The sequence below is a fragment of the Rhipicephalus sanguineus genome, chromosome 3, assembly GCF_013339695.2.
Source record: "Rhipicephalus sanguineus isolate Rsan-2018 chromosome 3, BIME_Rsan_1.4, whole genome shotgun sequence".
Taxonomy (NCBI): Eukaryota; Metazoa; Arthropoda; class Arachnida; order Ixodida; family Ixodidae; genus Rhipicephalus; species Rhipicephalus sanguineus.
This window is the reverse complement of record NC_051178.1, coordinates 116,284,262-116,309,527: the sequence shown is the minus strand read 5'-3', so window position 1 is coordinate 116,309,527 and position 25,266 is coordinate 116,284,262. Positions and strand designations below refer to the sequence as shown.

The window sequence follows — 25,266 nt, the reverse complement described above, 5'->3', positions numbered from 1 at the left end:
CACGAACATACATAAAGTATGGTTCAATCCCCCCCGCCGAAAAAAAATTTCTGGATATACGCTACTGCTACGCCTACAGGCTTTGGTTGACGCGACGTCCATTCATTCACACCGTACGCACTCAACGAGTCGTTCTTCCCTCGCCTTGAATGAACAAAAACCGATAAGTGTAACCGAGACCTACGCACTATGGCTTTGGGTGAACGGACCCGGAGTAGCGTGTCCGGGGGGCGGGCAGCGACCGCTACGTAGCCACACGGTCTCGTTCCCTTCCGCAAATACGAATCCCGCGTGTCAAGTCCCCGGGAGAAAACGCAGCTGCGACCACCGCCTTCTCTGAGTGGCGCGCAAACGAGCGTGCGTCAGACCTCGAAGGAGCTTACTATACACGGTCGCATGATCTCATTTCTTTTGCTCCCATTTCGCACTTCCACAACCTGCTCTTTTTTTTTCTCAGCTCGTACATTCTTTTTTTAGTCCATATTTTTGGATTCCTCTGTTCTGAAATGTTCTAAGCAGTGAACAATTCAGAATGTAATAATATCTGGGGTTTAACGTCCCATTACCACTACGTGATTGCGAGGGACGCCGTAGTGGAGGGCTCCGAAAATTTCGCTAGCCTGGGGTTCTTTAACGTGCACCTAAGTCTAAGTACACGGGCCTCAACCATTTTCGCCTCCATCGAAAATGCAGCGCCGCGGCCGGAATTCGATCCCGCGACCTTCGGGTCAGCAGTGGAGACCACCGTGGCGGGGCGAACAATTCAGAATGAGAAGCAGTAGGAGAACGTGCTGCTCAGCACGGCCCCTGAGGACCAACTCATGGTTGTCCAGCAGGGCGAGGATGCCGCCAGAGCCCAAGGACTCCTGGCCGCCATCTAGGCGGGGTTGGTCTCCTACCACTAGTCTGCCGGCTACGAAAATGAATTTTTCCTCCCCTCTCTCTATCTAAGCCGTGTTCCTGTTCTACTTGTAGTTCTTTAATTTCGATTATTTGCAGTTTGTACTACATTTTCTTGGTATAACATCTTCCATGTTGTGACATTGCTGTAATCTGCTAGTACTTATGACATATAATTTCTGAGAGGAGGTCCCCTTCAGCCAGGTGCTCCGGGACCTCCTTTTGTATACTTATGTAAGCATGTATGGCTTATATACGAATATAATTAAACTGAAACTGAAGCCGGGCTGGAGGGTGTGTCGCCCGACGATGTGGTGGTAGTGGGTGCGTATAACATCGCGGGGGAAGCCACTGTGATGTTTAGGAAAGGATCATCATCGGAGTGTCAGGGGCTGTTGCGCGAACTTGCCAGAGGTAAAAAAGCCGCAGCGGACAAATACCGACAAGCAGATTCCTCGTCGGAAGCGAGGAACCAAGGATGCCCGGGAGTAGCGAACGTCCTTGCCCGCCGTGCTCTTCTATACCAGCGTAGCTTTTATACTGGCCCTGCCTCCTCTATGCCTGTGGCGCGCGGTTCGGTAAAGGTCTCCTGGCATCGACCCGCCACGATTCTCTTCCTCTCTGCCTCTTCCGCCGGCTGTTGCTGCTGCTGCTTCCGCTGCTGAGGCTGTCGCTGCCCCCACCGGTTCTTCTGCTTCCGTGGCTGGTTCCCTTGACTCTGCTGCGCCACTTCCTCTGCTGCTAGCTTCGTTCTAGGGAACGTGGGGAAGAAACCACGGCTCACAAAGCATTTACTCATCTCCCCTTCGCTGAACGAATGTTTATCCTCCAACCAGTATCTTATTGCTGTAGTTATTTGTTTCAAGCAGAGCCACCTTGCCTCGGCGTCGCCAAGCGATTGCTTGCTACTCTGGCTCTGTAATGCATGCGGCTGCTCAAGGGCCCCGCTAGATCCCGGTGGAAGAATCCTCTCACTGTGCGCTAGATCTTAAGTGGCCAGTCGATTTAGACGGGGGACTTGCCATTTTGTGCCGTCGTGAATCCGCCGTCTCATGGTTTACTTTCGGGGAAGGGGGTTTGTCCCTTTTGGGCATCTCCGGACTTTGAGCTGGCCCAGTATTCCCGCCCTTTTGTTTCCTGGATTGGTTGTCCATTTTCTCGAGTGTGACGGTGCTGTTATCAACGTGACTCGAAAAGAGCTAGGCATGCGGGCAAAGCTAAACACTGCCAGAAATGAGGCAGCAGAAGCTTTCATTCGTTCTTACATAGCTTATAACGGAGCGAGTCACTTGATCGCACTCACGTGATTGGCAAAACTGAGTGTTCCGTGTTCGCGCCCCAAGTTCGCGCCTTCTTTTCTTTTTCTTTTTTTATGGCGCTAGCCCCTAGCGACGTAATATTATTCAAAGAGCATACCCGAATTCGCCCCCGTCAACCAGAAGTTGAGCGTTGGCTCGAATGGGACGAAACCTCAATAAAAATATTGTATAAAAAGAAGGTAACCATTCAAGAGCTGTAAAGATTCATATTATGTCGGAGCGTAATCTTAGGTTAAGGGCCAAATAACTGTCGGGATAATTAATGAAAGTTAATTAAGTGAGTTCGTTAGAAGATCAGACTGTTTTATCGCGAACAGCTGGGATCATTGCGACACCTGGCGGAGCAGATCTCAACCACGCGCCTCTTTCTACGTTGCCTCTGCGATACGCTTCGGCAGCGCGACTGCACGCTGCCGAAGTTGATTGCGGAGGCCACGCAGAGGGAAACGCCGGTCAACTTGCCGAGTGCGCTTAAATTAAATGACTAAGTTAATTGAAAGAACGGACTGTTTTTTTGTGGGTGTGGGTTTTCTTGCGCTGCGGTTATGTGCCGTCAAGATGGCACATACACCCGAATCGTTTTCTTTCGCTGTAAGGTCTACCGAAGTGAACCAATAGGTCACCAAACGCTATAGGGGCTAGCGCTATTAAGGACACTTAAATGGAACATTAAGGTCGCCTAAAGACTTTCACGTAGCGGCGATTTAAAATGAGAAATTCTTAAATCTTCCGGGGAGGCCTGACGTAAAGACATGAAGGTTCGAGAGCACAAAAGAACGGCCATTTGCGAACTCACTTTGCCGCGAGGTCGGCGACGCAGCAGACAAACGAAATTTTCGTTCACTTAAATAAGAGGCGACTTCGACGCGCTACATTTTACGTATGTATACCTTCGCAAAAAGGGCAGGGATGAAGAGAATTAAGGGAAGCGCCGCTGTACAGCGCCTACGCGGTCAAACTTGATTTACACTGACGGGGCCACCAGGCGAACTGCGCGAAACGTGGCTCCATAGTTCCCATGGAAGCAATCTCTAATACAAATGAACCAACGCTGATTCGGCTAATGCAACCACCGCGTGTTGCACAGTAGCAGCTTTTTAGGAAATAACAGTTTCTATAGGAACGGCACAAATCGCGTTTCTTTCTTTTCGAGACGTAGAAGCACTTCTTCCAGGGTTTCACCGTCTAAAAACACAGAATTATGTATGCACGGGCAGCGCTCCTTTGAAAGGAGACTCGGGACCTGCATTTTTTTCTGCCCCAACACTGCGCACGAAGCAGAACGAGTGGTGGGTTTCCTGGAAAGAATAAATGTATAGCGGCACTATACAAAAGGTATAGAGTGCTGACGACTAAAGAACGGCGCGAGGCACTTTGTCCTTTGTAGATGTTGACGACAGGACGTCGTTCAACATCAGAAGCATTCATCCATAAAAAGAGGCCCCTTTTGTGGCGCAAAGATTCTCTTCGTTTTACAGAGACTTCGGAACAAAGAAATCGGATTTAAGTACAAACACGCTTACTTCTCGAAGGCAGTATATACTGTGTTTTGAAAGACGACTTGGAGATGAAGCTGACTTGACCGGATACAAACGGTCTACATAATACTTGTTTTTCCCCTTTAGGGTCGATGATATTAAAAAGGTGGATATTTTACTCGTGTTGTGTCAGGAACACCATCTCGCTGTAGCTCCAACAACGTGCCAAGGGAACTTTCTTGCAATCGAACAATGTATTGAGAGGCTAGAATAGGATGCTAACCAGATGCTAGAATGCTAGAACCTAGAATTACTGCGGCCTCCTCAGGCTGTGACTGTGACTAACAGTGCATAGCATTAAACTTAGAGGATGTAAATGACATCCGATATTCGGCCTCGCCCTTATTTCATGGTTACGAACACATCAAGTGCGAGAACCTTCCACATACTCTCACCTTTCTTTCCCCTTACCTCCTCTACCGCATTCATACCTCCAGTTACCCTTCTCCCTCTTGTAAATTCTGCACCTCTTCTACAGCAGACTTAAACCACATCATGCGGCGCTGCCCTAAGCACACTCTTCGCCCTTTCCTGAAACAGTTAATTTCTAGTGAGGAGAAGAGAGGGGCTGCCTTGCGCAGCTCGAGCCCGACATTCAGGAGGCCATCTTGGAGTGGGCTGAGAGGGCGGAGGAGGCCGACTTCAAGTAGTTCCTAGCCCCAACTCTCTATACAATTGCGCCCTTCCCCTTTAAACAGAGGAAAATAAGCTTGTTCATTCATTCATTCATTCATTCATTCATTCATTCATTCATTCATTCATTCATTCATTCATTCATTCATTCTCATTTTTTTGTTTTCGTTTTGCTGAACAGGTGTCATTATTAGACAGTTTTAGAATATGGTAACCAAAGAATTGCGTTAGCATTTGTACCCACTACGCATGCGTCATGCGGTAACCTCCACGTGCGCACGTTATACTATTTCGAAAACAGGGTGCGTATCCAAGCAATGCAAACGATACGAACCTTATTCTAAAGCTCTCTATTGTTAGCAAAATTGTCCGACGAGCTTAGCGACTCAGGTGTTGCATGCTGAGCTCCGTGCGGGGACGCATTTCGATGAAGGCGATATGGAAAGACACCCGCGTACTTATATTTAGGTGCCCGTCAATGGACCCCACGTAGTCAAAATTAATTTCGAGTCCCAAACTCGAAATTAATTACACAGTAGCGGGAGAATGTGGGTTGCCGAAACACGACTGGAAAACGCGCACCGGTGTACAAGCGGACGTTGAGCGGACGACAAATAAGTTCGTTGTCGCCAACGTTGCTGGGTCACATGACCACTGCTGCGTTATCTTTACGTCACTCTAAGGTCATCCACGTCAGCTGGCGAACATATTGAAATGACCAATACATATCCCTGGTTCTAAGGTTGCTCCGGTTCTTAGTGATTTATACCTTAGCAAGATTGACAATCTTTTGGAGGGCGCCTTAGGTAATTCGGTTATTAAGGACGATTACTTTATTTTTTGCAGCGGTGAGGACTTCGAAAAGGTGGTAACTTGCGTGAGCGAAAAAATTGAATTAAATGGAGGAGGGCTGAGCTTTACTAAAGAGGTGCCTCAGAATAATAGAATACAATTTCTAGACATTTCCTTAACGTTCCAGAAGAACCACGTGTGCTGGCAGTATTCTCCTAGATCTTCGAAACCGCTGTTAAATTTTTCGTCGAAGCACTCGAAGGTTGTAAAAAACGGCATCGCCATGTCTTGCCTTAAGTCAGCCCTCACCAAGTCGTGTGAGCACAAAATCAGTTATAGCTTTAGCGCACAGGTTACGCGTCTTTTAGATGTAGGGTATCCTCGTGATGCAGTGGCCACGGTCGCTGAACGTTTAAAGAAGTGTATTGTGTGAAGTCCGAGCATGGTTGCAGAAAGCGATAAGAAGAAACGTGTCGTAGGTATACCGTACATTCATTGCATATCTCACAGGCTAAAGAAAGTAGGAAGTAGATACGGCGTTAATGTTGTTTTCACGACTGCCAGTAAGCTAGGTAAGATTTGTGCCGCTGTGCAGAGGAAGAATGAGCGAGTAAAAGACAAGAAGCGGACCGATATTTTTTTCGTAAAACACACCAACAAATTCACTGATTGCCGTACGAGTGTGGTGTATAAGGTCCCTTTCAGCTGCGGCCGCTTCTACGTAGGACAGACGGGCCGATGCATTAACCAGAGATTGTTGGAACATAAGAGATCGCTAACAGGAGGCTCACCTTCTAATCTATCTTTATATTGTCGAGATTGCAAGTGCACGCCAAAATTCGATGAATGCGCAGTGTTGTACCGGCATATAAATGAAGAAACGCGCCTGATGATTGAAGCATGGCATATCGAGAATAGTGGTAGCGCATGCGTGAGCCAAGCGTCGATTAACTTGCATAAAGATGAAATTAAATGCCTTAACAGTTATCTTCCACGTAGACCACCACCCACCACGCGTGCCGGATTGATAGGTTCGCCTGTTGCATGGGCATGCGCAGATAAGTTTTCGTGCCTTCTTTCTTTTCAGCCGGTGTGCGTCTCTTCAGTTGTTAGTCGGCGTTTGTGGTGTCCTGACCTCTTTCTTGTGTCCGTGTTTGCACGCCCTGTCTCTTTTTAGAATGAATACGTACCAACTGGCTCAGCTCTCTGTTATTCTATACTGCATTGGCCAAGAAAGACATAGAGATGGTGAAACAAGTTTACTGAAATTATAGACGGTGCTCAACAGAAACAAAAGAAAGTTTTCAGAGATTTTAGTGTCTGCGCATGTGCGCGAGCAAACAAAGGGAACGAAACAAATAAAACAACAACATACGCCATTCACACGCGTATGCTTTTTGTTAAACAACAATACCAATGATTGCTGCGGTTTTACGTGCCAAAACAACGATATGATAATGAGGCACTCCGTAATGAGGCACTTCCGATTAATTCCGAGCCCGCGGGGTTCATTGACGTGCGTTTCAATCTGAGAACGCTGATGTGCTTTGCAATTCGTCAAAATGAGGCCGCCGTACGTGGCCAGGGGCGCAGGCAGAAATTTTTTTCGGGCGAAGGAGGGCGGAGCACCTCTGTGATCTGAAGGGGGAGGGGCAGGGCGGGCAGATGTGGTCGAGTGTCATTTTGTGCTGTGTATGTCATGGCAAAAAAAAAGAATGCGCAGGAAGGGGGAGCACGGGCCCGGTGTGCCCCCCCCCTCCCCCCATGGCTATGCCACTGGCCGTGGCCGAGAATCGCACCCGCACCTTTGAACATGGCAGCGCGACACCTCATATACGTGCTCAGCACCCGCGGTGGGTGTTACGCCACACTTGGTCTCTCATTATGAGAGTTCACAGATCGCTGGGTAACGTGGTGCCAAACGTACCCTAAAAAACGTACCTAAATGTTTCTTGAAACAATGCAGACCTCTGATAAACGTTAATAAAGCATGACCTCCGCGTGCAGATAAGAGCGCAATTGATATGTAAGCTATTGTGTATTTATCAGCACCTTTGAGCCGAATCACGCATTGGACGAGATAAAACCGTGTCTCGCAACAAATGTAAAATGACAGCGTGACCGAGGCACCTCAGTTCGCTGACAGAAGAAAAAAAGAAAAAAAAACGAGAAAGGAAGATAAGCTACCGTGTCCATTCACAGGTATATGATACGCGCTATGCGGTTCAAGCTCATTGATAGGCCATACCCTATCAATGAGCTTGATAGGGTATGGGGGTGAATGATCAATGATCATTCATTGATAGGGGGTGAATGATCAATGAGAGCGCTTGGCATTCTGCAGATGCAGAATGCCAAGCGCTCTCAACTCCAACACGCGTTGCTCAAGCAGCAATAAAGCGTTCAGATAATGCACGAATGGGTCAAGGACCACTACAATAATACGATGAGATAAGGAAACTTGCGCGCTTAGAACGGAGTCAGCTGATGCGAGACACGAGTAGCGGGAGATAGGTGGAAGATGCCTCCATGCTATGGTAGATGTGAAAGAACAAGATTACGATAGCACTAATCACGGTGGCACACGCGAATTACACAAGAATCGCGTTGCCTTTCGAGTTTCCGCGTTAAGGACGTTTAGTTCGGGCGATCGAAACCAAGCACCGTAGATTAATATTCATCTGCCTTTGTTGCCGCAACGAACGTCCAACAACAAGCGTACTCATATTGATACGTTAAAATAGCAAGAGAAGTAAGCGGAAGAAAACAGATTATCATATATATATATATATATATATATATATATATATATATATATATATATATATATATATATATATATATATATATATATATATTCGTGGTTTAATGATGCCTATCACTACCATAAATCTACTGTCATTGCTTCTACTATGACTACTGCTACTGCTACTACTACTACTACCATTACTAGTACAATGCACAATAATGAGCGTCTTGTTCAGCACCACTTGCCATTTACTTTTTGTTCGAGCAAGGTCACAACACTAAACTCGCAATGTTTATCCAAGCGACTGTTACTTTATTTCTTCCTCGAGGAGCGCTAGAGCTGAGAAATGCGGATAGTGAAGTGCACGACCCAATTCTTAAGACTTATCCCTTGGGCCGAACGCGAAAATTCGCAGGCCTATAGTTACTGAGCGCTCAAATAGTTCTTTGTTCCAGATTTCTCTAGTTCCTTAACAGTCATGGCAGTAAACGAAGGCTTGTGACCCCCGGCTTTGCAGTTGTCACTGCGCACAAAGAAAAACCAAAGGCCAATAAAGAAAAAAAATGAATAATTCTATCTGCAAGTGTGCAGCTAGCTACCGATCTTGCGTGTCTGTCTTGCGCATGATTCCTCGAAAAGATAATCCCTCACGAGCGCAGCACAATTGTTTACTTTCGGTTGACAGACGACACAAGCAAAGAAGCCAGTGCAATCACAAGACAGTGCAACATGCAACTGACCAAACCGAGGCAACGGTGCGCCTTGAGCAGCAGCTTGGCCTTACAGTTAGTTCATAATGCTGCCATGAGGCACCCATCTTAAGGTGCAACGACAGTGCGTACGCTAGGTTCATCTGTCTGTTTTTTTATTCGCTAGCTACATGGCGTTTCTTTCACGCAAGGCTAAGACATGTAGTTCTTTAGCCCTATGTGAGTCCCTAACAAATGTAGTTACTTGTGGTGCACCTGTAATACTTATTTATAAACAGAAGGCGAAGTGTTAGTAGCCTACTAATTAATTATCAAGTACCAAATCAACTAAACTGCAAATTCACATTTACAATAAAACTGCATGCCATATGGAGAGAAACAAAACCGCAATGCACCCCGACCTGCAGCCAAGAGAAATCTACTCTTCTCACTGTGATAATAAACGATGTATGGATATTATTAATATTACCACTTCTAATGATGCTAATCGGGGACACGCACGCGGCTCTGTAGACCAAAACAGTTGCAGGTGTTTGCCTTTTTTTCATGATGCATACAGCCTATAGTTTTAACTCTACTCTTCATATCGAGCAGGACACATGCTGTAGTGTTAATTATAGAGTGGCCAACACTGGTTATTTTGCGTGTTCTCCGACCCCTAAGCGAATCGGGAAGATGTCGCTTTCGCATTCGCCGCCAATTTCGGATTCGTATTCGTAGACGCTTCGTAGCCGCAAGTAAAAAACAACCGCGCACGCACGCACGCACGCACGCACGCACGCACGCACACACACACACACACACACACACACACACACACACACACCACACACACACACACACCACACACACACACACACACGTGCAAGTAAGGAGCCTAAGATAAAACCCAAGCCTACGCAAGGCAAGATGAAGAAATTCTAAAGATTCTCCGAGAGGTACTTGCGCGTCAAGTGGCCAGCGAAAAGTATGACAGAACGTGTATCTTCAGGAACCCAGTAAAAAAAGTAAAAATAAGGCACGGCGCCGTGTACAGAAAGTGGCGATGCGCTGCAGCACATTTCGATCGCTCCGATTGGCACGGTTCTACACTTTTTTTTTTTCGCTCATCGAGGTGCCACAATACGACGTGTGCAGCGCAGTCAGCAGGAGGAGAGAACGGCGACGAAGAAGAAGAAGCGGAGGAGTGAGATGTACGGTGGCGGTTGAAGGAGAAGCAGGCCGAGATCCAGCCCCGTTTTCGCTAGAGTGACGGAATCGACGTGTGCACGCCGGAAAACGGACGATCGATCAGGCCGGTCTGCCCGAGAAGTGGGCGCGCGCTGAGAGATGAGCCGGCTGCCTTAGAAGCACTAAGCAACCGAGGCCTGGACGGAGCTTCTTCGCACCGGGCTGCCTGCCATACTCAGGTCGAGGAGGGGTGAAAAGGTGAAGGCAAAAGACTTCGACCCCCCTTCCTTGCCACCCCTTCCACCCGGCACGCTTCCAGTCCTCTTCTCCGCTCCCACTCCGTCACCATGATCCGGTACTCACAGGCGCTATCATGCCAAAGACGCTCAAAGATGGAGGAACGGAAAGGATCAGATCAAACCTGGAGAGCGAGAGGGAGGAGGAAAGAAACTTGGGAGGAAGGGGGAGAGAGAGAGAGAGCGAACCACTCAGCCGAGAAACGAGAAGCAATGACAGCGTGTGCGCATCGAGCGCGATCTTCGACGATCGTTCCTCCCAACCCACGCCTTCTTTCCTTTATTTTTGTCTCTGACGGTCGCCGATCGGACTCGGGTTTCGCGTCTCTTTTGGGTATACGAATGGCTGGCGTAGTTCCTGTGCCAGCGGGAGGCGAGGGATGGAAGGTTGAGAGGGGAGGGGAGGTAGGAATTGGACACTGCAGGATCCTCGACGTCCGAATGGGTCCGTCATCCTTCGTCGACCCGCTTCGTTGCAATGGCATCCAGAACGTATATAGGCGGCAGGACGGTTTGGCTTCTGCTCTGCGTGGTTGTTTTAGCTCGCCAATTCGCTCCCGTATTGGCCGGCTCCCGTACACACTGATCCTTACTATCAGCGCTGCTCTTTGTTTATGTGTGTTATGTTCCCCGGCCGCCAATTCGCTCGCTTATTGGCCGGTCCCGTACTACACACCGCTCCTTACTCTCCACGCTGTGTATTTGTGTTATGTTCCAGTTTACCCACCAACGCTGCATTGATCTCCAGCTTCATACATACAACGCTCGATTTCCCCGACCTTTCTTACGTTTCCAGGAGCGGTATCTGGTTGACCTTTTCTCTGCATGTGGGCAACTCCCACTTAACCTTCGCATCTTCAGTCCTCGTCTGTTCATCCAAACTCTCCTCTCTACCCTATCTACATCATCCTATAGGAGTACTCCGAGACGAGCATGGTCCCTCATTTCCCGTGTCCCGTCACTGAAATGCCGGTGGAGTCGGCAGCTCCCTGTTCAGGCGTAATCTTCGTATCTTAGCGCGAACATCGTCGTGCGTGAAAAGGGTGCGCAGCACGCCCTGCCTGGCGAGCGAATTATATACCTACGCGTAGCCCTTTTCAATCCACCTGTCCCTCGGGCCCCCCTCCATTTACGTTCACTACGCTCCATTCCTTGATGCGATAGGGCGCACTGCTCTCCGGAGCAGGGAGGGAACTGAGACGACAGCCTTCGGAAGTGGCCGTCCCGACGAGATGTGGTTGTGCGCGCGTGTATATGGCGTTTGTGGATGTATGCATGCTTCGACAGCGCTCGGTTGCGTGCCTCCTTCTCGAAGTACACGCACCGCCGTCATGCGGAGAACAAATTAGATCCGACGGAAGCGACTCTTTTGGGTCAGGGGTTCCTGCGCAATGCCTTGACCCAATTGAGCTGGGAAGACGTCGCCCTAGTGCACGGGCTCGTCAGCGAAGACGTTAGTCAGGGGAACGAGTTAATCTCCTCTGAGGAGGAACAGGCGGATGCACCGCTGCCGTGTCGGAATCGTCTCGATGTCAATTTATGCCTAAACGAACGAGACGGGCCTTACCAAAAGGCATAAATTAGGTTTTCTTTCTTTTTATCTTTGTAAAAGCGCCGGATCCGATACCGCGAGCGCTATTTGTGAATACATATAAGCGTCGTACTGAAAGACAAACGCCACACGCCTGTAAATGTATCACTTGGAGGTAGATATGAACATATAAGCTGACTAGAAGTTCACGGTTTTTGTTTTTGGCACCAAACTGTTGAAACATGCTGGAAAAATTTTGCGATTATACACGTAACATCTGTGAGAACTGCAGCCTGGAAACAGGAAGTTGTGCTGGTATGGGGTCTATACTTACTGAACACATAATATTAGTATTTTAAGAAGGGGCGCTCCAGAGTAAAGCGTGACTGTCACGGTGGCCTTATTGTCGCTTATATTTATCGTCCGCATCGTAACTACCTACACCTGTGTACACGGGTGTGAGTCTCGCCGCTTTCAGCGCCGTCAGCCCTCATCCCTTACACTGCCCTTAAAATTGGGGATAGGAGGAGGAGCCAGAGAGAGAGAGAGAGATAGAGAGACACACAAATGCGGGAAAGGCAAGGCAGTTAATCAGCAAGGAGTTTGGGAAATGTAGTGAGGGTGAAGAGGAGGGAAGGATGAGAGAGAGAGAGATAAAAGCGAAGGAAAGGCAGGGAGGTTAACCAGGTTGTACCCGGTTTGCTACCCTACACGGGGGGAGGGGGAAGGGGAGAAAAAAGAATAGAGAGAGCGAGGAGGAAAGAGGGAACAAGTAATACGCGCACACACATCAGTGTTCACCGCATACACACAGACAGTCACAACGGGAAAATATTTGACATCAGTTCCTCTGCGAGATGCTAAAAAAGGCTTGCAAGGATTGGCTCCAAGGAATCCAGTACTTGCAGAGCGCATTGAGCCGACGGGGTTGTCATTCCGTTGAGGAGAGTGCGCATCGTGGTCATGAGAGACCTCAACACAGCGAGGACTTGTAGGTTCTTGTCGTGACAATCATCTGTGGACGATGAAGCACACTGCGGGGCATTCTGCATCGGCTCTTTATGAGTGCGCAGTGGTGGCAGTGAGGGCCACGCGACATCCGCCGCCGCTTTCAAAGCTTCTGCGTCTTTCCGGCTCTCCAATTGTGATGCGTTGGGTGGTGGTGGTGGCGGCAGTGGTGGTAGCTGTCGCTTAAGGGAAGTCTGACGATCTGTCGGTGTAGGAGATCGCGTTGTCCGTCCAGATTGGGTAGCAGTAGTCTTAGACCTTCGTCGCCGACGCGAGCGTCGTTGTCTATTTCTCACCACATCAGCAGCCTCTTTGTGCGTCGAGCCGTCCCGTACCATCTGTTTCATGACGCTCCATTCTTTTTTCACTAATGGACAGTCCCTTGATGGGGCTTCGTGTGCTCCATGGCAGTTGGTACATTTGAGGGAAGTTGCTCGGCAGGATTCCGCATTGTGTGGCTCTGCACAGCGGGGGCAAATCGCCACGTTCCTGCAAACTCCGCTCACATGACCCATTTTTTGACATTTACGGCACTGGAGTGGTCTTGGTGTAAACGGACGGACCACGTGACGAAAGTGTCCCATCTTCACGTGGGATGGCAATATGTCACCTTTGAAGACAATCTTCACGCAACGCGAGTTGCCAAGACGTGAGACTCGGACGATGTTGCTATGGTCACTAACTTCCTTGACGAGCATTGGAAGGTCGCCACAAGGAATGGAGATGTCTACATCGTATATTACACCTACCACCATGTCCTTGTTAAGTGGAAGGTGAGCTCGAACCTTGATACCGTCGAAGTCTGTGACCCTGGTCAGAGCAAGCAGAGATGCCTGGTGTATAACGTCGATAGCCAAGACATTCTTGCGGGGGTTGACTCGAACATCCTTGATTTCGTTTGGAGCCAGAGACTCGAGTTTCCTCGAGATGGTCTGCCGATTCAGTTGTCTCAGATTGTCCGATGGCGTAACAGGCACAAATAGGACGGTGTAGTTCATTGAAGCCTCCTTCGGTTTCACAGTAGGTGCGGTTGAAGCTGTTGAAGCTCCCATAGATCTTCGTTTTGGTTTACGACTGTAAACAGGCGTGAATTCATCCTCGGAATCGTCACTGCTTGCCGAATACAGTTCGGTGGACTCACTGTCGGCGTCGCTGAGTTCGCTGTTCCGTTTCCTCGAGGGGCCCGCCGACGGCGGAGGCATGCCTGGAGGGTCTGAAGGCCAGTCTACTTCCTGTGTAGCCAAATAATATACCGATGGCTACGCGAGGAACATGAAAAATCACCAAAAACTGTCACCCGGTAAACAAAGCGCTGTGCAAGACGCACACTTCGTCGTCGTCCAGGGAAAGGATGAGGAGCAGGGTAAAGCATAGCATAGCCGTGTATAGTATAGTATAGTATAGTATAGTATAGTATAGTATAGTATAGTATAGTATAGTATAGTATAGTATAGTATAGTATAGTATAGTATAGCAAGAGAGTTGGAAAGGAGAGTGAGGGTGAAGAGGGAAAGGTTGAGGAGGGTAAAGCATAGCATAGCCGTGTATCGCAAGGGGGTGGGAAATGGCAGTGATGGTGAGGAGGCAAAGAAGTAGGAGGAAGGTGAACCATAGCATAGCCGTGTATATATAGTATACCATGGGAAAGGGAAAAGAGAGTGAGGGTGAAATGAAGAAAGGCAGGAGGGGAGAAGGCGCCACTGCATCACAAATGATGGTTTCCTTTCCAGCCACGGACGCCGAGCAATGCATTCGCACGTTTGGAACGCAGCGCACGCTTGCCCGCGAATGCCAGCGTCGCCGAAGGGCAGGCAAATCACCGCTCCGCACTTTCTACAGCTTTCACGTTGAGTGTAACTGCGCAGATCTTTTGGTTCTTGCGGGCACAAGTTCGCTTAATCAAACTTCCTCTAGTCGCTGGACTATGCTATTGTGTCTGCTGTACAATGTATCGCCACTACTACGAGACGGTACAATATGTTTCACAGATGGCTACGGATGCACATTCGTTTGTGTGTGTTTGTTACCTACTGTTTAAAGCGATTTGCCCACGGCGTAAAACTATTTGTGGAATGCCGCAAGGACGGTGTATTGTAAGGCCGGGGTGTTACTAGCTAAATTACGTTTGGCCGAACTTAAGGTTTCTATTTAAAAACAAAACAAAAGAACAAAGGTAACACGGAAAGGGAAACGCAAGGAGGGCAGCATATGACGTCAAACGAATACGCAATAACAAATGCACTAGTCGCTTAATTATGTTAGTTAGAGGAAGTGCAATTCGCGCGTGAACATCGGCTCAGACTTGCCCTTAGTAACATGTCATACACTGAGATATATCTACTCCGTGACTGAGAAACTTCTTTTTCGTTCAAATCCACTGTCTGACTTTTCGAAAAAAAAAAAAAAAACGTCTTGTACACGTGAATCTTGGCGATAAGGAGTGTCACTACCTTTAAGGATGTGAAATTACTCATTAACTATTTGCTCATTAACTAGGCTTACCCATTAACTATTTTGCTAACGTGTATAATGTGCTCGCTCGCGCTACTGCGCCGCAGCATCGCAAGGATTTACATCTGGAACTTACCTGAGCGCCGCAGGCAAAACGAACTAGCGAAATAAATGAGGCACGTGAGGCGTTGTTTTCAAAAGTTGTTTGCGCTGACGACGGTTATCTTCTTCGGCTTCTAATTATGTAGAAGCAGCGCTGTTGGGCTATCCTGCTCATTTCTTCGAATTCGTTCGCAAAAATTCTTTAACATAAGCAAGAAGCGAGCGACTACGACCTCATTAACTTTTAAGCCTGCCGGAGCAGGACCAGCAAAAGAAGGCAGGCAGGCTTATACGACTCAAGGGAACGAAATATGAATCGCGGCCAGTGTATAATAAGGAAGAACCTCGGCGTATGGAAGAACAGCAGCATTTCAGTTTGTACCGAAGCTAACGGCGCGCGTAGTGGGGAACCGTGAATGAATATACGATGGAATTATTAATCACTGCTACGTCATCTCGGTCCACTGCTGCGCGCTATAGAGTACTGCGTCACCACTACGCGGCAATGACGTCAGAACCGGAGCTTTCGCGGTTGGGTGAGCACCGGCCGCGTGGTCTTGAAATCAATTCGCTCCCCTTTAGCGATCATGCGAGAACGGAGACGTGGAGAAAGCGCCGGTCCTTTTGCCCGCGCGTGCGCGCGCCCGTGCACACATACGCGGCACTCCACCCTCCGTTAGTATAGTTGGCACCTCGAGAGTAGGTAGCATTTGGTTCTTCTACAGCAGAGCTGTATATGTCTAGGCGAAAGCAAAATTCGTCCATCCTATGTACGCAGATATTCCTAGCGGGTATTTCCCGCAAATTGGGCAAGCTCCACAACTCACCCTTATTGGTGGCCTAAAAATGAACAATAACAGGTGCGAATGCGGAGCTTGTGCAAAAATAATAAAAAGAGAGGGCGCCATTGACTGCGCCATGAATGACGTCATTCTCTCCGTAAGAAACATGAAGACCTTAATGAACCGTCGGGATGGACCCGGTGACAGGCACCGAAGCAGCACTTCTCAGCTTCGCTTGTAAACCATCTGTATAGGGAGTGTGTGGGCGGTGGTTTTTAGTTTTATCACGAGATGCCTCATTCTGGTACCAACATTTCGCTAAAACTCACACCGGAAGTCGGCCTTGGGGACATATTTGACCCAGGAAGAGTATTTAATTGCAGGCCAGGTCCGTCAGGATAACAACGCCTGAAGCAAAACGTCGCAGACACCACGAATGCCGGCACCATCCTCATCTTTGCACATCGCTAGCCGTCGGTGTTTTGTTTTACATTGTCGACGCAGCTTGACTCGCTCACACGTCGTTCGAAGATAGCGAAGAGCGTGGTCCGCGTTATAAAAGGTAAACGTGCGGGCAGACAAACTGTCATCCAACCTAACGCATGAGCTACTCTCGTACGTATTATCTCTGCAGCTGTCACAACGACGCCCCACGTTTCTGTAGCTCGCGCTTCGCGGTAATGAGAAAAACTTACGTTGCACGCCAGAAACGAGGATGTTGAAATCTGGCTTGCTTACTGCCGTGTAGTTGCCACGGCTATACTTCTATGTGAGTCCTGTTTCACACTGACGTTCTCGAACCGTGGCCATATGCGTTGAGAGAAGGAGGTGCCATTGTACAAAGACTAGAGGTCTCGTCTCTGCGACCCCCTGTGGACATGACGTGCTCATCCAAGTGTGCTAATGGTTAGTGCTCTCTCTTTTAATAAGTTTATTCTTTTTCCTTAGCGCAGGGTAGCAGACCTGACATGCGCCTGGTTAATATTCCTGACTGTGCGAGCTTGTCGCTCTCTTTCACGCTTCTCTATTTACTGTGTATGACGTTCACAACGCAAGTTCACCAGCAATGCAGTTATGTGGCATGTACTGCGATGATTACTCATCTGCAAAAGCGCATATTTTTACGAAAAATCTACAGTGTTTCCACTTATTTATAGCATAGTAGGAGCCTATTATTCTTTTATTATTGTTATTATTATTAATATTAACATTATTATTATTATTATTATTATTATTATTATTATTATTATTATTATTATTATTATTATTATTATTATTATTATTATTATTATTATTATTATTGCGTGATGATGTGCATTCGTGCCGCCTTAGGGGATTACTACAGTCGTATTTGTAACTTTGCGACGGTTGCTGGTCTTTTACGGCATTTAAAGTTGTTTAGTGTTTTGGGGACTGACTTTTTTCTTTTTGCCATGCGACGAATGCCACATAGAGGCGTTAACAAACCTTATAATATCACGTGAATCAAGATTTTTCATTTCTGCCGCGAAAAAAAAAAAAAGGTCCACAGGGAATTTCTGAGCTATTGTATTCTTTGCATATACGGCAATCAATCCTTGTCACTTGAACGCGGGTCTTACCTTGCGGCCAAGTGATCCGCCTGCATGTCAGTGAATAATTAGTATCATTGTTAACAGTTAAATAACCTGTGTGCTACAGCGCACGTGTTGAACACGATTCCAGATGAGTAATTCTGCGTGCGCCTATATTTAATCTATGGCATTTGCGTACCATTCAACCGATGAAGAGGTTCTACTCTGATGCGAGAACGTCTCTCGATCACTACTCGATATCGGACTACTATGGAGATGGAGACAACACTGGTTGGTGGCCATAAATTTCGCGCCTTCAATTTTATCGCCTATACTTTTATCACAAATACTTTTTTTATGCACTCCCCATTACTTTTCGTACTCAAAGAGGGCGTAAATATCACTTCATGATCCATCTAATATGGCACATGCTATCAGGCACAGCTACACAGCTTTTTTATCAGCGCCTTGCAGGTATACCTATGTGCCATCGCTTCTGTGCTGTGTAATTTTAAAATATCTAAGACTTGGAGAAGCAAGAGGCTTGCTTTCCACTCGCGCGTAAGAACTTTGGTTAGCCCAGCGTTCAAGATGCCTTATGCCCTCCGATCTCGATTTGTCCTTGTTTGAAACCCATAGAGAAAGGCAATGAGAGAAAGAAGCTAGCTCAGACAAAAAGAATCAACACTGAGCACAATGTAGCAATGTATAAATACCTAGTTCCCTCTTGCTTTCTAACCAATTCTCTGGGACAAGTGGTAATAAAGGTCGTCATAACTGCAATTAATATCGTTAACAAAACGAGAGCAAAATAGCACTTCACGTCGGCCGCCACTCCCTTTTTTTTTCCTATTGCGGCTTTGACTGCCACTTATAGCAATGATCCCGAAGTTATGACCTCCTAAAAGTAGACACGCGATGTTGCCGCTAAGCGCAAAGGTCGTAACATTCCATGAACGCTAGCCACAGAAAGAAGCGACAGCTGGAGCACTGTGGCTGAATTCACAAAACTTTCATAACTACCCCTCGCAATTAGCCAGCGCTCTTCAGTAATGATATGCCCTACAACAGAACTGGGTCAAATTTTGCGAGCAAATCTCGCGTAAGTGGTTTTCGCGAATGCGGGTCCTAGTGAACAAGATGTCTATTTCGGGTGACTATTTAATGAGCGTTCTTAACTCGATAAATTGCGCGAGACGAGGAAAGCTATTCCGAGGCTATTGGTGTTCGTGCTCTGTTTCGTGGCAGCTGGGAGACAAACGGAGTAGTACAACGGAACTTCAGGACTATAGTAGCGACCGACGCGCCCGCTGCTTGCTGTCAAGACGCGCACACGCTTTTCCAAACCAGGAGGCGCGGTCGACTTAGCGCCTACGCTACAATAAACGTCACTCTCACACACACGCGCGCATTTCAAGGTCAAGGCCGGAGCACCGGCTCGTAGAAGGCGCTCCCAAAGGAAGAAGAAGGAAAAAAAATTATGGGGAGTGATAGAGAGAACAAAAGAGGGCGGGCTCACCTCCCAGATGGATCGAAAGTCCCTCTGCTCGATCCTCAGCAGCTCGCAGTACTCGTTGGTGACCACGGTGGCACTGTGGGGGCTGTTGTCGAGCACGGACTCGCCGAACGCAGTGCCGATGCCCAGCGTACACAGTGTCACGGAGTCCTGCACGACAGCACGCCGCCGGCAGTGAGCAGCGGCGTCGTCGTAAAGGAACGCTGGCGGCGCCGCGAAGGATCCACCATCGCCCGCCCGCGGGCCTCAGAGAAACGCGCGCTCTACGGCACGGAGGGAGGCGGTGTTGAGGGCAGAGCGCGCGCCGTTCGCGAGTGTTACAACACGAGACGGAGCGCGTGCCTCGCCTCGCTCGCTCGCCTTCTCTTTCCTCACCCCCACCTTCCCGCGCGCTGGAGTCTCGCTTGGCCTCCACGACGTGGGTAACACACCCTCAACCTCCGCGCCCCGGCGCGTTCTTCGTGCTCTGTCGTGGAACGGCTTTTCCCTCGCGATCCCCCGGGACGTTTTGGCGGGAAAGGAAACGCGGAGAACAGGGGAGGATGGGAATGCATCCTCCGACCGACATTCCCTTCCTCCTCTTCCTTTTCATCTCCCCTAAAGAAAGATCGCGCCAGAAAGACGGAGGTAGCTGCGACGCGAGCGCCGCCGTTTCGGACTGGCGGTGAGCTATGGAAACGCGCTCCCAAACAGAGGCGAAGAACGGTTGAGCGCGAATGCTGCCTCGGGACATAACAGTTTAGATGGCCAGGCCATCGAGAAAAAAAAATAAATATAAAGAAGACGCGAATTTTTATCGGAGACATAACACGAAATGCTCGCAGTGGTTGTACGCTCACTGAAAACGACAATAAGCGCAAGCCTGGCCGCAAGAAATGGCTGATAGGGAACCCACTCTCCTCCTCAGCGTAATCTGCTGATGGAGGACGTTTTAAAATGTGATTTTCTTTCGTTGAAGAAGACCTAGAGGGCGTCGCTGAGACAAGCGCGAAAGCGGGAATCGAAAGGTTAAAGTTCGGCCCAAACACCGTAAGGCTAGTAAATGACAGCCTTAGAGACGTGCCTCGCAGTCTAACGTTGCTCTTTCGTGGGAGCGGCACGTTCTCTTGCAATGTTACAGAGTGGGCAGCTTCTGGGAGTGGCGGTACAACTTTTTTTACCCTTTGTAAAACACAGATCAAACGGTGGAAAAAAAAAAGACAAATCGACTACCGTTTCCGGCCAAGTACCGCCCAAATATATAGGGGACGAAACACAAGTGGGGACCAGACCGAAAAAGATTTCTTTCTTTTTTTCGTCAAGCTAAATAAACCAAAGACCGTAGTTTATGTGGAGTGCGTGCTTTACTGCTTTTTAAAGCAATTCCTTTTGTTTAACTTATCGCCTCGATCTACAGCACTTCTTTTCTTCTCTCCTTTACCCGTGCACCGACTCATGGCTAAAACGTTTACTTATTGATCCTTTCCGATGAATGTGACAATTTACTGTTTTGCAATCACTTGCATTTGTGACAGTTCCTTTACCACTAAAAACATCACAAGTCCGCTTAAAGTACCAGTGTCGTAACATGAGTCGCCATACTGAGAACGAAGTGTATAATAATAATAATAATAATAATAATAATAATAATAATAATAATAATAATAATAATAATAATAATATCTGGGGTTTAATGTCCCAAAACCACGATATGATTATGAGGGTTGCCGTAGTGGAGGGCTCCGGAAATTTCGACCATCTGGGGTTCTTTAACGTGCACCTAAATCTAAGTACACGGGTCTCAAACATTTTCGCCTCCATCGAAAATGCAGCCGCCGCAGCCGGGATTCGATCCCGCGACCTTTGGGTCAGCAGAACGAAGTGTATGACTCCTGCTCTATGAACATGTGCGCTCATGTACGTATTGAAGTAACCACGTACACAGGCCAAAGTGATTTCTTCAACAAACGTATTTGAAGAGATGTTGGTGCCAACCTATGGCACCGGCTTCTCCTATTAACTGAAATGATAGCTTTCCTTGTAATGTTCTCAACAAACACACCTGAGAGCTCATTCACCGAACAGAAATGTGCAAGATCGACTGTCGTGCTCCAATAACAACACCCACGTATTAAGACACAAATGCCACATAAATATCTCGTGAAGACGAAAACAAACACAAGAGATTAACAGGGCGAAAGAATAAACGAAGGATGAAGCGAGCAGACACAGACACGTGCTGTGTCGGAAAGCACACTTCTAAGTAAGATCACAATGGCAAATCTGCACTACTGTACAACTGTTCAAAAAAAAAAATGGCGCGATACAAAAGAGAGCCGTTATCCTGGTGATAACTGTGAAGAAAAAAGATAGCTCCGCAATATCGGTTTCTCCTCTCGCTTCGTTCTTAGTTTACTTCTTTTTTACGCACTGTTGGTGTCTTGCACTAGCAAAAACTTTCATGGAAGATGACAAGTAACAGAACGGAATATGCGAGCAAAGTTTTTACGAAGGCGTTTCAACTCTCCAAAAGCAACAGATCAGTCAAGGCTGTACCTTGAAAGTAATAAACAATTAGTTTCACTACTTCGAACAGTATAGTTATGCTACATAAATACAACAAATTACATCACGCGTCCAACTTAACGGTAGCATTATAGAAAATCTTGCATGGATCAAAATTAAAATCACAAATGTGCTTCCACAAATTAAAATCAAAGATAAAAAATTGGGGCACGCTTAAGCTTCTCCTGTAAGAGTTGAACGCGATAGCGATATCCGGCCCCATCCTCATCGTGCTCTGTTTCGCTTGTCATTATGTTCAGTCGCCCGGTCTCCAGTCCAGTCCAGTCCAGTCCAGTCCAGTCCAGTCCGGTCGGTCGGTCGGTCGGTCGGTCGGTCGGTCGGTCGGTCGGTCGGTCGGTCGGTCGGTCGGTCGGTCGGTCGGTCGGTCGGTCGGTCGGTCGGTCGGTCGGTCGGTCGGTCGGTCGGTCGGTCGGTCGGTCGGTCGGTCGGTCGGTCGGTCGGTCGGTCGGTCGGTCGGTCGGTCGGTCGGTCGGTCGGTCGGTCGGTCGGTCGGTCGGTCGGTCGGTCGGTCGGTCGGTCGGTCGGTCGGTCGGTCGGTCGGTCGGTCGGTCGGTCGGTCGGTCGGTCGGTCGGTCGGTCGGTCGGTCGGTCGGTCGGTCGGTCGGTCGGTCGGTCGGTCGGTCGGTCGGTCGGTCGGTCGGTCGGTCGGTCGGTCGGTCGGTCGGTCGGTCGGTCGGTCGGTCGGTCGGTCGGTCGGTCACTCACTCACTCACTCACTCACTCACTCACTCACTCACTCACTCACTCACTCACTCACTCACTCACTCACTCACTCACTCACTCACTCACTCACTCACTCACTCACTCACTCACTCACTCACTCACTCACACACACACACACACACACACACACACACACACACACACACACACACACACTCGACATACCTACAGTAAATGTAAAGGTTCCCGCTCTCTTCAACGGCACTTTTATGACAACAGTGTACCCGCTACGTGTGTGTAAGAGAGTGCGCGCACTAATGTATATGTCCTTTGTAATGGGTGGCATACTTTAAACGAGCAGCAATTACGCGCGTGATACTTTTTCGAAGTTGCGATGCACCCACTACGTGTTCGTAAGGGAATACGCGCAGTAATGTGTTTGCCTTTTGTAATGAGTAGCCGGCTTTAAACCGCCAATTCGTTATGCAGTTCATATGGTAAGACGCCCGATGGGGGCAATATACACTTGTACCCTGTTTTACTGCGATACAACATCGCGTGCTGTGACACCAGTACGCAGGACGCGTATGTTTGTGAAGCATTAAAGTTAATTTCAGTGCAGTTTCAAGCAATGAAGTGACTCTGTCAACAATTTCCACGAAACACTCATGAACAAATGGAACTTTAACATCACAGTGTCTATATGCTAACATGCTGCGCTATACCGAATGCAGACCCAGCAAAAGAGATAACATCCAAATGCTGAACTGAAAAAAGGCAAAAAGCGAATTCCATGCGGATTAAGAGGTAATTCTATCTTTAAGGTCCTCTGTAATACGTGCTTGCCACGCAAACGGCCTGGGTTCGATTCTCACTCGAACCTAAGATTTTTTTGTTATTTATTTTATACAAGATGTTGATTTTTTCGCTCACAACCAACGACGCCGACACCGACGCCGACACCAGAATTTCTGCGGAACGAGCTCTTTAACGCTATCGCGTTAATATACTCAACTCAGCAGCATAGCCAGAAATTTTTTTTTGGGGGGGGGGTATTTTAACTATACTTTATCTATGTTCGCTCGTTGCGTTTGTATACGTGCCTGTACTATAAATATGCAAAACTGAACAGAAAAATAACGGGGAGGGAGGAGTTGAACACCCCAGCTCCTCACCCCCCCCCCCCCATGCCCTGGCTACGTCAGGGACTCAACTTATTTATCGTAATGTTTAAGTGACGATATCAGAATACGGAGGTGATCAAAGATTTTGTTCTATAGTTCTCCGCCATCTGCAGGAGAAGGACCTCTAATAAAACGCGACAATTTTTTCAGGCTTTTCTTATGCCTAGTCTTATGCTGATGTCAGTAAATTTCTCGTGACAGCTGCTACTTCCCATCTAGAAATTCCTTTCTTTCCCATGCCGCTGGGCCTCTCAGGATAATACAGAGTGTACGTGCTTCGCATAATCAAAATAACTAAACAATACAGTGAACAACAACAGAAAATTAATAAAAAAATGATCAAGTCATAATTACATTAATGTTCACGAGCTTCATGCCAATCATATACATTGTGATTAGAAGCTGATGCCATCTGGAATATTTTAGATGTATTGTAGCCGGCTTTTCTTACATTAATGTTCACGAGCTTCATGCCAATCATATACATTGTGATTAGAAGCTGATGCCATCTGGAATATTTTAGATGTATTGTAGCCGGCTTTTCTTTACGTTTTCAGCCTTCTAGTGTTAGCGTTTTAGCTCCTCAATGTAACTTCTCAACGCAACTCCTCGACGCAACTCCTCGACGTAGCTCCTCAATATAGCTCCTCAATGCAGCTCCTCAATGCAACTCCTCAACGCGGCTGCAAGATGTAGCTCCTCAATGTAGCTCCTCATTGCAACTCCTCAATGTAGCTTCTCAACGTAGCTTCTCAACGCAGCTCCTAAATGTAGCTCCTCAATGTAGCTCCTCAACGCAGCTCCTCAATGTAGCTCATCAACGCAGCTCCTCAATGTAACTTCTCAATGTAACTTCTCAATGTAGCTCCTCAGTGCAGCCCCTCAACGTAGCTCCTCAATGCAATTCTTGAATGCTGCTCCTCAACGTAGCTCCTCAACACAGCTCCTCAACGTAGCTCCTCAATATAGCTCCTCAATATAGCTCCTCAATATAGCTCCTCAATATAGCTCGTCAATAGAGCTCAATATAGCTCCTCAATATAGCTCCTCAATATAGCTCAATATAGCTCCTCAATATAGCTCTTCGCGCGGCTGTTAAGCGCTTTTCTCTACCATTGCTTTCATGCTGAGCCCATCCTCGTGATATGTCAACTATTCCGGTCCCTCCTCTTGCGTCATGCAGCACTGTTAACGTAAATTATGGGAGGGAATAATTAATATAATATCACTGCGTCGCAAATCTTTCGTTCCCATCGCACTAAGCTGTATACGATCGCTCTGCAAGAAAGCCTGCTCACCGCACAAGGTAAACCACGGCTATGAGCTGCGTTCGCATCCGCCCGCCCTTTTCGCACAGCAGGAGCACAAAGGTTCAATGTCGCGCATACCATTCTGCCTCTGAATTCGAACAAGTGTCGAAGAAAGGCATTGTGTACTGCTCCTCGATATACGGAAATGCTTTCAAAGGTTTCATTTCGGAATCATACCGCTGTCCGCATATGGCTTCTAGGAAGAAATCAAAATGCTAGAGCATGCACTATAAGGAACCAAAGCTGTCGCAACGATGAAAGGGGAATGTGTCTCAGGAACTGCAGCTGTTGTAAGAATTTTACTGACGTCAGAGCTGATACATACGACCTTGCCGGCTTTAAACACTCTTCCACCTTAATATGAGTAGAATAAAACAAAATAACATAAAATACCACACAGAAAATAGAAGTGGCGAAGAAAGTGAACGAGTTTCCGGTTTCTATACCCAGAAGCACCAACACTAAATATTAGTTGGGAAATCAAAAATCTTTCT

General features: G+C 47.7%; 1 protein-coding gene across 2 annotated transcripts in view; it reads right to left on the bottom strand.

Moving 5' to 3' along the window:
• Positions 1–25,266, bottom strand: part of LOC119386996 (rap guanine nucleotide exchange factor 4) — a 387,003-nt gene that overhangs the window by 274,561 nt on the left and 87,176 nt on the right. For both annotated transcript variants that reach the window (XM_037654296.2, XM_037654297.2), the window contains one exon: positions 19,054–19,200. In XM_037654296.2, the coding sequence (XP_037510224.1) occupies positions 19,054–19,200 (147 nt within the window). The remainder of the gene's footprint in view (positions 1–19,053; positions 19,201–25,266) is intronic.